Here is a 16,251-nt window from a genome sequence, read left to right on the forward strand (position 1 = left end):
GAGCTTCCTGGAGAGATTTGATTTGAAAGAACATTTCCAGACAGCCTGTGGGGAAAAAGAAACTTAACTCAGCAAAGGAAAGTGAAAATAAGAGACACTGGAGGCAGGGTGCACATACTCCCCCAGGGAACAGCCCAGTTCTCCTGCTCTTACACAGCAGGACCCTATTTGAAAACCTTCTCCTGTCACTGTCCTTCCCCAGTCTAAAGAGGCAAGGAGGGTGGCAAGCTGTGGTGACAGGGCTGAGCTGCCTGTTCCCAGAGGCAGGGCTGAGATGTTACTCCACTGAACCAGCTCTAGGGAGGGCAGGGGGACATGACCCAGCTTCTGCTAGATATAAAGTGTGAGTTTGAGAGGGTAAAGCATTCTTTCATTTTTTTTTTCCCCTTGTGGAATTTGTCTTCAATCCTTCCAGACTAACGAATCCCTAAACCCAAGTGTTTTCTCCTTCCGTCTTCTTCCCTCTAAGCCTTACGTGTGTTAAGCATGAGTGTTCTTGGTGTTGGTGTTTGGAGGGAGGAAGGGACAGGCACGGCCTGACCTGTGTTTTTGTCACATGTTTGCACACAGGTCGGCTGGAGACTGGACAAGGAGGAGGAGGAAGGCACAATGCTTACTCGGTGAGGTGACGAAGGCGACAGGGAGACTTACATTTGTTTTCCTCGACTGGAATTCATCTCAGTTTCCAGAGAAATCTCCACTGCCCTCCCCTCCTTGCCGTTTGGTGTTGCTTAGGGGGAATCTCATGGGACTCAACAAACCTTTACGTAGTAGTTTCACAAGTGAGTACCCAAAGCCAAGGCTGTCTCTGGTCACACTAGAAGGGGATGGAAGAAATAAAATGATTGCCGTGCGGTAATATTAAGAGGTGTGAGAGACGATTCAGTGGTTGAGAACACTGGCTGCTCTTCCACAGGATCTGAGTTCGAATTCCAGCACCTTCATGGCGGCTCACGACCATCTGTAACTCCAGTTCCAGGGGATCTAATGACTTCTTCTGGTCTCTGAGGGCACCAGGCATGCAAGTGGTTCACAGACATACATGCAGACAAAATACCCAGACACATAAACTTTATTTATTTGTTTTTTCAAGACAGGGTTTCTCTGTGTAGCTTTGGAGCCTATCCTGGCGCTTGCTCTGGAGATGAGGCTGGCCTCGAACTGACAGAGATCCGTCTGCCTCTGCCTCCCGAGTGCTGGGATTAAAGGCGTGCACCACCAACACCCGGCAAGAAGTTTTTTTTTTTTTTTTTTTTTTTTTTTTTTTGTTTGTTTGTTTTTAAGAGGTGGATTTAGGAGAAGCTGGTCCTCTAAGCTTAGCCTGACCATCACCATCTTGGGTTAGGAGCTGCATGGTTGACTGAGCAGAGACCCCAGCAAGCGACTAGGGAATGGCAGAACTTAAAATTGAGAGGATAACTGACACCGAGTCTGTTCAAATTTTTCTCTGGGGAACCAGGGAGAAAACTTTATAGAAAACTCATCTTCCTAGAATTCATTAGCCACCACCCCTCCCTGCTTGCTCCCATAAACAGATACTTCAGATTCCATAAGTGGGTATGAAAGAAAACTATTAACCAGGGATGGTAGGGCTTGGGTCATGTCCAATAATTGATTTAATCTTCAGTTAAATCAATTATTCATGTCTGGACTTCTGAGTCATTCTTCCAGTGGCTGTTATTGCCAAATTTGGAGGTAGACAACTTTTCCCCCTCCCCAGGAAACTCATATGGCGTTTGGTATCTGATGATGAATGTGGTGTGTAAGCTGTGTGTGGTAAGAACACCCCCGCCACAGCTTAGTTTCTTTCTTTATAAAATACCCTGACAGGAAGTGGCCTGTGGGAGAAAGGAGTATATTCAATTTATTATTTGTTTGTTTATTTGGTTTTTTGTTGTTGTTATTGTTTTTTGAGACAGGGTTTCTCTGTGTATCTTTTGGAGCCTGTCTTGGAACTTGCTCTGCAGACCAGTCTGGCCTGAAACTCAGAGAGATCCATTGGCCCTGCCTCCTGAGTGCTGGGATTAAAGGTGTGGACCACCACCACCTGGTGTTTATTCAGTTTATAATTTCAGGTTTTAGTGAATGCGTACAGATATGCTTGCTTGTTCAGCTCTATTTCTCCACTCAGAGTTTAGGGAGCCCACCCCCAGCCCCGCCCTAGGGAATAGTGCCACCCACAGTAGGTTAGGTCTTCCCAGGTCTGTTAATTTGGGCAATCTCCCACTGACATGTCTACAGTCCAACTCAATGTAGACAGCCCCTCACTGAGATTCTCCTCATGTAATTCTAGTTGACAAAGCCAGCACAACACTCAAAATTTCTACTCGACCGGAGAACTCATAGTCCCTGAATGTAGTGTGTTTAACTGCAGTGAAGTTAGTGATGACATGTCCCCTACCACGGTAGCCAGATATGCTGTTATGGGTAAAATTGCCTAAAGGAAGAACTCCAGTTAGAAGGGTGTTAGGAACAGCACTATCTGCTTTATCATCAGAAAAATTTAAAAAAAAAAAGGAAGATAGAATAAAGATGCTGGCTTGCATATTCTACAGCTGACAGCTGGTAGTGTGAAGAGATGGAATTGTTCAGGTTCATTCATAGCTAAAGAGTTTATCCTGGGATCCAAAAACGTGGACCTCCTTGGGAAAAGAAGAGGAGAAGACGATTTAGAAGTTTAAACTCTTTTTTTGTTTTTTAAAGATTTATTTATTATGTATACAGTGTTCTGTCTGCATATATCCCTGCAGGCCAGAAGAGGGCACCAGATCTTATTATAGATGGTTGTGAGCCACCATGTGTTGCTGGGAATTGAACTCAGGACCTCTGGAACAGCAGCCAGTGCTCTTAACCTCTGAGCCATCTCTCCAGCCCCAGAAGTTTAACTCCTAATTGAGAGAAGAGAAATATCTATAATCCACCATGCAGGCAGACAGGGGACTTAACAATGGCTACAAGGGAGTTTGGTAACCCCAAAGTATCCCCTTCTGATCTATTAAGATGATGGGGCCGGGCGTTGGTGGCACACGCCTTTAATCCCAGCACTCTGGAGGCAGAGGCAGGTGGATCTCTGTGAGTTCGAGGCCAGCCTGGTCTCCAGAGCGAGTGCCAGGGTAGGCTCCAAAGCTACACAGAGAAACCCTGTCTCGGAAAACCAAAAAAAGAAGAAGAAGAAGATGATGGGAAGTCAAGCAGAGGGGATGCACACACCTCTAATCTCAGCACTCAGGAGGTAGAGGCAGGCAGAGCTCAGAGTTCAAGGCCAGCCTGGTCTACAGAGTGAGTTCCAGGACAGCCATGGCTACGCAGAAAAACCCTGTCTCAAAAAGCGAAGAAAAGAAAAGATCATGGGGAAATTTGTATGTATCTGTGGGAAACCCGTGTGGTGGGTCTGCAGGATATTGGAATGTGTGGTGTGAGCTGGCGTGCTGTGGAGGAGGTTATAATACCCACCCCCTCTCATCGAGTCCTGGTTAACGTTAAATGCCAACTGGACACCACCCAGAATCACTGGGGAAGAGAATCTCAACTGAGGAGTTACCTACATCAGGTTGACCTGTGGCAATGTCGGTGGGGTGGGGATTTTCTTTCTTTTGTCGGGTGAGGGGGGTTTTCTAGTTAGTTGGTGTAGGATGGCTCTGCCCATTGTGGAAAGCACCTTTACCTAGGATGGAAATCCCAGGCTGTATAAGGAAGTTAACTGAGCATAGTGATTTGAGGCTACCGTATGTCAGGAATTGCAGTGTTTGAGATTGTACATGATGTTTTATGCACTTATAGAGATGTGGTTTAATCACAGAAAATAAAGACAATGTTTTCCTCAAGTTCAAGTGTATTGCATTATATTAGAATGTTTGGTTTTAAAAGTTGGTATTTGAAAGGCCAAAGAGATGGCTCAGCCGTTGAGAGCACGGGCTGCTCTTGTAGAGGACCTGGGTTCAGTTCCTGCCACCTCATGCTGGCTCACAACTGTCTGTAACTCCAATTCCAGGGACCTGATACCCTTTTCTGGCCTCCAACAGCACCAGACACACAGGTGGCATACAGACAAACATACGCACATGCACTCACACAAAATAGAAAGAAAAATCTTTAAAACTTAGTGTTCCAGTTGGGGGGGGGGTGGCGCACACCTTTGATCCCAGCACTTGGAAGGCAGAGGCTGGTGGATCTCTGTGTGTTGGAGGCCAGCCTGGTCTACAAAGTGAGTTCCAGGACAGCCGGGGAAACAGAGAAAAACACTGTCTTGAAAAACAAAAACAAAACCAAACTACCACAAAAGACTGGTGTTTGAGCTGCTAACTTGAATCTCATGAAAAAAACAAAAAACTGCTCCAGTTTAGAATTAAATGAGTTAGTAGAGCGCTTGCCCAGAACACAGGGAACCCTGATTATCATTGGCAGCACTGCAGAAAATAGGGATTGCTACAGAGCAAGTTCAAGGCCAACCTGGGCTGCATGAGACCCTGTTTCAAAAAATAAGCACAACAACTTGTGAAATGAACTTTGGTTTGGGGTTAAGACATAGTTTTGAAATTCCGTATCATGCATTTATATGCAGTGGCATTTTCAGTATGGATGACTATATAAAATCAAGCTATCAATAACTACGAAAAACACTGAAGATGCTCTTCAGGGCCAAATACATTGGCAGAGACTTAATACCCCACCCTGCCCTACCCTCTGCGTGTTTTGAGAGAGGTAGCCTTGAACTTGCTATATAGGTAAGGATGGCTTTCAACTCCTGATCCTTGTGTCTTTCCAATTACTAGGACTGCAGGAATGTACCACCACACCCTGCTAAGTTTAAATTCTTTAAAATAAGCATTTCCATGTACAAATTTGTTTTAATCTTTAATAAGTGGTAAAAATTATATAAGTATACCAAGCAATTAGTTTTTTTTTTAAGATTTGTTTATTTAGTATGTACACAGTGTTCTGCCTGCATCTATGTCTGCAGGCCAGAAGAGCGCACCAGATCTCGTTACAGATGGTTGTGAGCCACCATGTGGGTGCTGGGAATTGAACTCAGGATCTCTGGAAGAGCAATCAGTGCTGTTAACCTCTGAGCCATCTCTCCAGCCCCAAGCAATTAGTTTTAAAGTAAATTATTAGTGTTTGATTTGTATACCTGTTTTATATCCAGAAGTCCAAGGCCATGTAAAAATATCCTGGGTCAGAGGTTCTGAGTTCAATTCCCAGCAACCACATGGTGGCTCACAACCATCCTTAATGAGATCTGGTGCCCTCTTCCGGGGTGCAGGCAGACATGGGGGCAGGATGTTGTATACACAATAAATAAATCTTAAAAAAAAAAATATCCTGGCTGGTGGTGGTGTACACCTTTAGTCCCAGACTGGGGAGGCAAAGACAGATATATCTCTGTTAGTTTGAGGCCAGCCTCATCTACAGTGTGTGTGTGTGTGTGTGTGTGTGTGTGTGTGTGTGTGTGTGTTCATATGAGTGCAGGTGTTCACAAAGCCCAGAAGAGGGTATCAGGTCCCCTGGAGCTGGGATTACAGGTAGTTGTGAACCCCTGATGTAGGTGCTGGAGTTGCACTCAGGTCCCCTGGAAGAGCAGCAGGCAACCACTGAGCTATCTCTCTAGCCACCTGGCACCACAGTCCTTCTAATGGCCTGGTGTGGGCATTAAGGAAACTAGGTAGCTATTGATTAATAGCCACCAGAGTTGGACAAAGTGTGCCCTATTCATGCCATCTCTTTAGCCCCCCTTCCCTTTTATAAAAGACAGGCATTACCAAAAGAGGTATGGTTGGCTCACAGTATGGTCTGCCTGCAATAATGAAAGCATGTCCCACACTCAGCACTCAAACATCTGTGCAATGGTCGCTGTCACTGCAGAACACTGTTGCATTACATTGCTGCAAACTATTTCCACTTGACACAGAAACAACAGGAAATGATGAGGACATGGAAGGCCAGCTCCCAGATCCGCTCCAGGGCACGAAAAAGAAATCCTCAGAGTAGGGAAGTGTGGGGGACTGAATATCTCTGTTATGGAATATTTTGGGTCCCAGGCTTTGGCTGCCATTGGCGCCAGGAAGCTCCGGGTCACCATTGTATTGTTAACTAACAATAGGCTGTTACTGTTTACCATAGCCTCAGGGTAATATGCCTCTTATTTGCATCTGTATGTGCCTAAGCATCTGAATAGGCCCTCACCTGGGAGGAGGAGCGAGAGGTATGAGTAACTTGGGAAGACAGAAGGTTAGGAGTGAAGAGGCAAGTGGCCAGAGCAGAGAGGAGAGCAAAGAGAGAAATGGTTGCCTCGTGTTATTTGCAGGATGGTTAAGAAACACCAGAAAAGATGGCTAATAAAGAAATGACTCTAGTTCCACAACATGGAATTGAGAGCTCTCTAGAGATGACAAGATGATGCCTGTGTTTGGTCTTTATCGCCGTTGGGTTGCTTGGAGCTTCCAGGTCCACACCCCCCACTCAGATAGAACTTCATGGACTAAGGCTGAGACATGCTGGGCCACGACAAAATGGTGCCCAACGTGGGCCTGAGAACGGGGAAGAAGCCATGGACACCACGAAGAAACGGGCAAGGCAGAGTCTTGGACACTTCGGAGACATAGTCGTCGCGGGCGAACCGGTTGGGGAAGAAGCACTCGCAGGAAAAAGAAGAAAGAAGTGGCCGAATGTGGTGAATGAACAGCGTTAAGTCAGGAATAAAACTGTATATAATGGTAGAAATAGGAAACAGATATATGCAATATAAAATAAGAAGACGTCAGCCAGCAGCTGACAAAAAAAAAAATAAAGCGGGTTATTTAACCCTTAAAGCAGAAATGTGCACAAAATATATATAAAATGAAAATGTCAGCCAGCAGCTGACAAAAAAAAAAAAAAAAATAAAGCGGGTTATTTAACCCTTAAAGTGATGAAGATGGGCAAATGAGAGAATGTCAGCCAGCAGCTGATGAGAATAGGTAAAGCGGGTTATCTAACCCTTAAAATGAGAGAAAATGCACACAGTAGGTGTGAGACTGAAATGGTCAGTCAGGTGATAAAGTAGTAAAATGTAATATGTTAAACTCCGGAATGAAAAATGCAGGTAATTGTAAATATGAAATAGAAATATTAGCTAGATGGTAAAGAGAAGTAAGCTGGCCTTAAAAGTAAAAATATACATAGTTAGAGAAATCAGGCAGGTAGTTGTTAGTCAGATGATTGTATATTTATTTACTTGGATACAGTTTAATAGCCAGAAGAGCTAAAACAAAGTGAAAGCAAGTACAGGAGATTTTAGAGTTTAAAAGTTTTAAAAGGATCCTTCCCGCTTGCAAAAGCCACCGCCATGATGCAGCATTTCGAGTTGCGCAGGGGCTTGGGAAGACATAGGTGCAGCCTTGCATACACGCAGGCCCTCAGGAGATATCTAGGAATGTAATGGAGAACAGGAACCTCTGCGCCTACTTAGGGGCGGCGGGATGGTAAAGAATATACAGGACAAATGATTGGGATCAGCAGGGAGAGAGAGTTAACAGAGGCTGATAGGGAATATTGCTGTAGAAGCCTCACCCCTCGGAAATTGAAAGCGGGTAACCAAGGCCTGGTGGTCAGGAGGAGGAAATTTGTTATAGAGACAGGCAGGGACCTAGGGAGTTAGTTGAGAATTGATTTCTAGGCCTGTATGGACATTATACAAAAAGGTTAGAGACACAGGTGATGGAACTTTGATTGTGAAATAGCTAGCTTATGATAATGCTGGTACTGCATGCCAGACCACGCTAAGGCCTCACAGGAAGAGGACTGATGTGGCGAGTTCATTAAGAATTTTTCAGATATGGACATAGCTTACACTCAGGGATTAGCGATGGTGGCTGCCTTACAGGAAATTCAGTTAAAAATAAGTTATTTCAACACAGAAAGCAAGGCACAGGGAGGAAGAAATGCACAGAGCCTTCTAGAGGTGCCTTGGACATGTTCAGAAAGAGCTCCAGGTCAGACAGAGTCCCAACAAAAGAGAAAATAAGGGATTAGGCTTGTGCCCAAAATACAGCCGCAGATTTTTCAGCGGCCCAGAGGGCATGGTGGAGCTAAGGACAAAGTCAGCCGTGGCAGCGGCCGAGGTCGGCCGGCCCTCAGCCAGCAGCTTGGTGCCACCTCATGCAGGCGTCTGTGTCAGGCTAGACAAAATGGCTGCAGGGGCGGCCGACAGCCTGCCTCCTCGTGGTAACTTACAGCCTTGGGAGGTGCCACCGTGGTTGATGGCTAATTAATGTATATAAATGCTATTGATACAGCCAGACAGAAACTGTTTTGAGACTTATAGAGAAGAAAGGGCAACATATTTAAGCTTAGAATTGTTCAAATTTTGGATGCTCATATTTCAATGATTGACTATAGCTACTATGTTAGAAATTTCAATTAGGGATTTTTCTTTTCAACAAACTGATCATAACCTAGGCAAAAGGAGAAATGTGAGACGTATGCAAGTTATGAATGAACGGTGTGGCCACACCTGGATGCATGATATGATTGTGAATTTATGAATGCGGATGAATGGAAATGCCTAAATTGCCTTAGATATGATTAGAGATATTTACATTGCTTCGGATATTGTTTGAAAAAATATCAAAATCACTTTAACATTGCCAAAAAGAGCATCCAGTCAGTCAGTCAATGTCTTAACAGGAAAAAATATGATTTCAGCCCTAGGAGATAGTCAATTAAAAGGTTAACAAAAGCCTATAGCTTAGAGACACGAGGAATCTATGGATGATTCTGTAAAATTTGGCAGATGAGAGGACACAGGTCTTACTAAATTTTTATGGTTAAAAACGGAAATCTAGAAAATAAAAATTGGTACATGATTTTAAAAAGGGTTTATGAAAAGCCTCAGGAGAGAGCCAACCTGTTAGGTTCACAGCTTGATTATGTCTTTGCAGATGCAGATTAAATCAGGTCAGCTAAGATGCAAATGAGGTCTTAGCTTGTCAGCTTCGAAGGTTAGATTAGAAAAGGCTACTCAGAAACTTAAATAAATCTAAAAAATTGTTAAAAACATATGTTGTATTCTAAAGAAATTAAGGCTTAATAGATAACAATTGAAAAACTAGTTTAAAATCTTTAAATGAGTTTTTTAGAAATTGTTATAAAATATTCATTGGTTAAGTACCTTTTTCAGGACATCTAATGATTTAAATCCTTTAACTAAGATTCTATAAGGAGATAAGGATCCAAATGTACCCAGACAGCTAACTAGAAAGATAGACAAGTTCTATAATTAGAAGAGGTGATTCAGCATCTTCACATATATTGACTATGCAAAACCATGGGAAACTTATGTACTCCCCACAAAGCATAGTCCGACTTCTGGTTTATGGCAGAAGGAACCATTACTATGGTTCACCAGCCTAAATATTTTAAACCCTTGTTTTAAAGCATTAGCCTACATGGTACAGAAATGCCATATAGATTTTAGAAAATATTTTAGGAGAAAACCAAGTATGATACATGTCTCCGACACTAAGCAACAGTTTAATTGGTTGTTTCAGAACAATGATTTATGGGCGATTGTCTTTGCTCAGTTTTCAGGAAGAATTGATAATCAATTTCTAGCTCATGGACTGTTAAAATTTACACTAATGCATCCTTTTATATTTCCAAAATTATAAAAAGCAGTCCTGTAAAAATATGCTATGTTAAATTTTTACCAATGGTTCTATTGGGAGAGTATTATTAATAGAAAGGAATAGATAGAGCAGACAGCTCTGGCTTCAGCTCAAATGATCAAACTACAAGCTGTTGCAATGGCCTTTCAGATTCTGGTAAATAATTAATTTAAATTTATATATTGACGGTCACTATGTCTTTAAGGCTCTTGAGATAATAGAGACAATTCCATACATAGGGTCCAGTATTAGATTAAAATATTATTTGAGCAAATTCAAAATGTTATTCACCTAAGAGTATTACCATGTTTATGGATCACATTGGGAACCTATTAAATAGGCCTTTCCCTGATTACTAGCCAAAGGGAATAAATTAACTGATTAACAAAATTGGTTGATTTGCCTCAAATAGAAAAAGCTCGACAGGCTTGTAACTTTCTTTATCATAATAGCAAAAGTCTAAGTAAGAAATTTGGCTTAACCAGAGAGACTGCTGGTCAAATCATCAAACAATATGGAATATGTCCACAATATGGCTATGGCTAATTTAAGGGTGAATCCTCAAGGCCTGCTCCCCAACCATTTATGGTGAATGGATGTGACTCACATTACAGAGTTTGGCAAGTTAAAAATATGCCACTCCACAAACAGGAGAAACCACAAGGCATGTTGTAAGTCACTGTTTAAGATGTTTTGCTTACATGGGAATGCCAAAAGTTATAAAAACAGATAATGGGTCTGGATATATTAACAAAGCTTTCCAGCTTATTTTGTGCTTAATGAAAAATTGATCACAAAACAGGTATTCCTTATAATCCCCAAGGACAAGGAATAATAGAGCGGGCCCATAATGCCCTAAAAGCACAGCTTCTAAGATAAAAAGGAGGGAGCTGTGCCCCCAGTCTCCACATTAAAGAATGCACTGTTTATCTTAAACTTTTTAAATATGGATGCCAGTGAGCAATCTGATGCAGACAGATTCTGGCATGAAGGAACTCGAGCAAATTTCGCTCAGGTCAAATGGAGAGATGAATAGAGGGGACCAGACCCCGTAATTATTTGGGGGTCGAGGGCATGTCTGTGTTTGCTTGCAGGAGGAGAACGAGGTACACTGGCTACCGGAAAGATTGGTGAGATTCATGGAACTGAGAAAAATGGGACCTGGGCCCACAGGAGACCGTCTGAACCAGCTGGAGTGAAACACTGGACCTGTATTTCCTGAACCTTGAGGACATCCGACCTACAGCCGGAGGAAGAAGGGAGACACACCCAGTTTCCAGCTTCCCTACAGACGGACTACATTCACCTCTCTGAATCCGTGAGTGCTCATTCCGGAGCAGGCTAAGAACTCGACAACACACAGCTTGCTTTCTTGCCACAAGCAGACACACAAAACTGTTTTGCCAGTTTTCCCATTGGGAGAAAGGACCCATTTAGGACAGTCGGATACTGGCATGAACCAGGGTGGCAGAAGCTCCCTCACAATGTTTAAACAAGACACGGACAAAAGACTTTTTAGTTAACTTTCAAAGACTGATACTGCAAACCTGATGTTGGAACTTTGGACTCTGAGCAAGTGATAGAAAAGTTTGAAGGGGCATTGAGTCCCAGACAGGGAATAAAGAAAAAATTTAAAATTGTGAAATTGTTCACACCCCACAGATTGTGAGAATATCTTATTGTCTTTTGATTGCTTTGTAACTCACCCTAATGTATGTTCATGATGGAATTGTTAATGTTTGTAATCTTGCTATATGTGTTATACAGATGTTATTAGAAACTAGAAGTCAGAATTCATTCTTACAGAATATGTAACATGCAGTTTACAAGCCTTAGGATAGAAGTATGTTTTAGGGAGCAAACTTTAATAAGAAGCATTAGAGGCATTGCCACAGAGATTTTAAAAAGGCCATTTTTAACCTTTAAATGTCTTCATCCGCAGGAGAAGGTTTGCAGCCATAAGAGCTAAGATGCTATTCTGGAGGTTTCTTGCTGATTCATAAGGCTTGGAGTGGGACCGTGGCCCATCCCCCACTAAACTTATTTGTTTTACAGAGGCTGGTTCCAGCCAAAGATGGTTACGGTTTTCATTGCCTTCAGGGAATTCCTAAGACAGAACACGCATGATGGAATGCGTGATTCCATGACGGGGCACCCCTGGTAGGTTGAAGGGAACCCCCTAAGACAGGTGCAGTCATTTGTATTGTTAATTAACAATAGGCTGTTACTGTTTACCATAGTCTCAGGGTAATATGCCTCTTATTTGCATCTGTATGTGCCTAAGCATCTGAATAGTCCCTCACCTGGGCGGAGGAGCCAGAGGTATGAGTAACTTGGGAAGACAGAAGGTTAGGAGTGAAGAGGCAAGTGGCCAGAGCAGAGAGGAGAGCAAAGAGAGAAATGGTTGCCTCGTGTTATTAGCAGGATAGTTAAGAAACACCAGAAAAGATGGCTAATAAAGAAATGACTCTAGTTCCACAACATGGAATTGAGAGCTCTCTAAAGATGACAAGATGCCTGTGTTTGGTCTTTATTGACGTTGGGTTGCTTGGAGCTTCCAGTCCACACACCCCCACTCAGATAGAACCTCATGGACTAAGGCTGAGACATGCTGGGTCACGATAGGGAAGGTTTAGGGAAAAATTCTTATCTATCTAAAAAGGCCTTTAGTGAAAAGACAGGCTCACATCTGAAAGTAACTTTGTTTATTACTGGATTCTTTAAAAATTCTCTCTACCGAAGAACCCTAGCCAATGTAAGAGCTGCATACTGAAGGTCATATTCCATTTCTTAAATAAACAATAGAGACAGAGAGAGCCCTTCTATAAACACATAAGAAATCACAAGGTTTTCCGTCAAGACAGCATTCACTCTGAGGGTTCATAGGGACAGGATCTTCCCTTTGGTCTGAGGATTCAGTAGAGGTAAGAACCAGTGGCTGGCTGCTCTGCTTCTCTGATCATTCAGCTTTCACCATTATATCTGATTCTGGGTTTTTATAAAGGCCAATTAGAGTTCGCTCTAATTGAAAAAACCACATCCACCATAAAATCATGGCAATGCTTGGGTGTCAGTTGGCTTCCCTGATGTATAATCTTCAAAGCAGGCAGAAAGACACAGGGCAAGAGACAGTGGCCTAGAGAGAGCCCTAGATTTTTTTTTTTAAAGATTTTATTTATTATGTATACAACATTCTGCTTCCATGTATATCACATGAAGAGGGCACACCAGAAGAGGGCACCAGATCTCATAGTGGATGGTTGTGAGCCACCATGTGGTTGCTGGGAATTGAACTCAGGACCTCTGGAAGAGCAGTCAGTGCTCTTAACCTCTGAGCCATCTCTCCAGCCCCCGAGAGCCCTAGATCTTAAGATACACTCTTCTACTCTGCACAAACAGTTAGTTTAACCTTGAATTTCATAATATAAAAATAAGGTTAGAAACACATGCAGAAAGCCAGTTATTGAGACAGGGAGTAATGTTTTTAATGTTATCTGCCAGGTTTGTTTTTTTGCAGGTGGGAAAGCAGCACTAACACTATTTCATTTCTGATCCTGGGAACTGGTGTATTTTGAATTTGCCGAAGCCTTAGCTAAAGCACTGGCTGTGGAAGCATGTTTATGTTCACCACAACGACATACACTAAGAAGTCACTCTTCTGATAAATCCCAGGGTCAGCATGCTGTTAGGCAAGCTGGGCTCCCCAGATCTTTCATCGTCCTCACAGGAGAAAGCAGACAGCTTCAGACATTTGTTGTTTCTTGAGTCAGAACCTGTCCCCAGGAGGCAGCTGTCGGAAGCTAAAGATTAAGAGTCATGAATAGCCAATATAACAACATCTCAGAGTCCCACCAAGACTCATTAAATGTCAAAATCTGAGAAGCCCTGGGACCCAGTCCTCTCCCCTCTGCCTCAACCCCAATCCCAAGTCCCCAGGGAGTCACCTTTTTAAACCTACAGAGACACATCAGAGCTCTCGGCACTGACCCTGCCTGCAGAAGAAGAAATGACCAAGCATTTAGGAGACTGAGAGCATGTGGCTGGAAGGGCTCCCCATCAGCTCCAGCTCCACCCTAAGGGACAATTTTCCTCCCCACACTTACCTACAAAATGGTCATAGCCTCCTTTTCCACCTGTGAGAAGAAAAGCTGTAAGAGACCAGGGAAGTCCCTCACCCTAGGAAGTTTCCAGAACTGACAGCAGACCCAGGTTAGAGACAGGAGCAATGGGGTGTATGTGTGTTTCCACGAGGCAGAGAACACTTCTAAAATGGCTGAGAGAGAACTCAGACCCTGCCCTTTCCTACCTGAGTTTCTCCTCTTCCTCACAAAGAACACCACAGCTCCAATGATGGTCACAGCTCCAAGGAGAACCAGAGCAGCAATGACTGCCATGATGGGGACAGTGGACTGAGGAGGAGGCTCTGGGAAGGGAAGGACAGGAAGGGAAGGTGAGGGTCATGACCCCAGCTCTCAGCCCTGACCCTGCTCAGGCTCTGCAGAAGGCTCCAGCTTTCCCTGACCCCAGCTCTGCACCCCTCCCTCCTTACCCCATCTCAGGGTGAGGGGCTCAGGCAGCCCCTCATGGTGCACATGGCATGTGTATTTCTGCTCCTCCCCAGAAGGCACCACCACAGCTGCCCACTTCTGGAAGGTTCCATCCCCAGAAGGTCTGGTCTCCACCAGCTCCATGTCCTGAGTCTGTTCTTCCTCCTCCCTCTGCCAGGTCAGGGTGATGTCAGCAGGGTAGAAGCCCATGGCCCAGCACCTCAGGGTGACATCACCTTTATATCCAGGATGATGGGTCACATATGCCTTTGGGGGGTCTGAGGGGGAGAGTTGGGAAGATCAGGCATCTGGCTTTTTCCTGGGGATTCAGCAGTGTTCACGTGACCGTTCTGGGAATGGACAGCAGAACTGGGGTGGGATTAGGGTGCCCATATATTAATAGACCCCAAGTAGAGCAGGCACTGGGGTTAATCTGTTCTTTGGGGTGCTCTAGGATATGGGTGTGACAGCATGGGGTAGGGGGCTTCAGGGCTCTGCAGACTGATGGAAGGGAAGGGATTTCTGGTCCTGAGCTGAGGGAGGGCCAGGAGACTCAGAAAAGCTGGAGCCAGACTCCAGAAACACTGGAGGAGGCCTGAGAGAAAAAAGCTCCTGTGGGTCCAGGGCCATCATCAAGGCTGACGTGCTGTGAAAGGATTAGTCTCCCTAGGAGAAAAACAACCCGGAGTCTCCCTCTCCTTCTCCCTCAGTCCAGCGCCTGCTGGACAGTTCATCCTCTGAGCATGTCCAAGCCTTATGCCCACACTCCGGAGGGAAAGCGGGGAGGAGTCTCCAGGTACCTGAGAGCAGCAGAGTCGACTTCCCCAACTCCAGGTACTTCAGCAGCCACTCTATGCACGGGCCCTGCAGGTAGGCCCTCTGGTGGTGGGCCTCGTCTACGTTCTCTGACTTCTGCTTAGAGATCTGAGAGGCCAGGTCATTTGCGGTCCAGGAGCGCAGGTCCTCGTTTAAGGAGATGTAATCGTGGCCGTCGTAGGCCTCCTGACAATACCCGCGGAGCAGGCGCCCGTCCGGCCCGACGTCGCACCCGTACATCCACTGCAGCGTGTGAGGTTCTGGCGGGGACACGATGGTCAGCGCCACCTGCCTGTCATCCCGCCCCACTGTCCGTGCGCTACCCGACCTTTCAGAAACAAAAGTGCAACCGAAAAACCCTAAGCGACACGGCGGGGTCTTTCCCGTTTGAGGCTCCGGGCAGGCGTTTGGATGAACCTTCGGCCCAGCAGCGGGTCACGATGACCCAGGACGGTCCCCGGGGACGTGGAGGGGTCCTGTGTGTGATCCTGGCCGCGGCCACTCACCATCGTCACTCTGGTTGTAGTAGCCGAGCAGGGTCTTGAGGTTCGATCTGAAGTTCTTCCCTGTGTCCTTGGCTTTCCGCGTCTCCCTTTCCCAATACCCCGGCCCCTCCCGCTCCATCCACGGCGCCCGCGGCTCCATCCTCGGATTCTCGGCGTCGCTGTCGTAGCGCACGATCTGCCTGTCGTCCACGTAGCCGACATAGATGAACCGGGGCTCCCCGAGGCCGGGCCGGGAGACGATGGTGGAGAAATACCGCAGCGAGTGCGAGCCTGGGGGCGGCGCGCGGTGAGACCCCGACCCTCCTCCCGGGCTCAGGGTCCCCCGAGAAGACAGGGGATACAGGGGTGAGGGACGCGGAGATACAGGGGTGAGGAGATTCGCTTCCGGTATTGTTGCCCCACCTGGCGTCCTGATCCTTCCCGCGGAGCCCTTTTCGCTCCCCCGTCCCTCCCTTACTCACTCGCTTGTGTCTGGATCAGAACTAGGGCAACTTGAGTCAGGAGGAGCTGGAGCCTGGAAACAGAAGCCATGGTCCACATTACCGGGGGCCTAGGAAAGTGTGAACTTTGTTCCTGTTGACTGCTTGTACGTAGCAAACAGTGTCGCTGATTGGCTTCTTTAGAAACTAGACAACCAACAAGAATGAGAATTGTGAGTGCATCATTTGTGTCCGGAGAGAAGAATCCGGCCAGAGTTGAGAGAGAAAGTGAAACCTTGTATGGAAAACCAGTGCTGGC

General features: G+C 45.3%; 1 protein-coding gene and 1 long non-coding RNA gene across 3 annotated transcripts in view; one reads left to right on the forward strand and one right to left on the reverse strand.

Annotated features, from left to right (window-relative positions):
- The window catches only part of LOC107978296, a 34,517-nt gene extending 27,770 nt beyond the window's left edge, over positions 1 to 6,747 (forward strand). Inside the window, exons 2-3 of one of the 2 annotated variants that reach the window (XR_004771765.1) lie at positions 571 to 782; positions 6,305 to 6,747. This is a non-coding gene — a long non-coding RNA (uncharacterized LOC107978296). Of the gene's footprint in view, positions 1 to 570; positions 866 to 6,304 lie in introns of those variants that run through there. The other variant, XR_003479760.2, reaches the window with a different exon arrangement.
- Positions 6,748 to 13,598: 6,851 nt separating this feature from the next.
- On the reverse strand, positions 13,599 to 16,053 carry LOC100689011 (MHC class I antigen Hm1-C3). Its single transcript, NM_001243997.1, is given in 7 exon segments — positions 13,599 to 13,636; positions 13,748 to 13,777; positions 13,951 to 14,067; positions 14,194 to 14,469; positions 14,992 to 15,267; positions 15,514 to 15,783; positions 15,975 to 16,053. Coding segments are annotated over 7 exon segments (1,086 nt in total).
- Positions 16,054 to 16,251: the final 198 nt, after the last annotated feature.

The sequence above is a fragment of the Cricetulus griseus genome, assembly GCF_003668045.3.
Source record: "Cricetulus griseus strain 17A/GY chromosome 1 unlocalized genomic scaffold, alternate assembly CriGri-PICRH-1.0 chr1_0, whole genome shotgun sequence".
Lineage (NCBI taxonomy): Eukaryota > Metazoa > Chordata > Mammalia > Rodentia > Cricetidae > Cricetulus > Cricetulus griseus.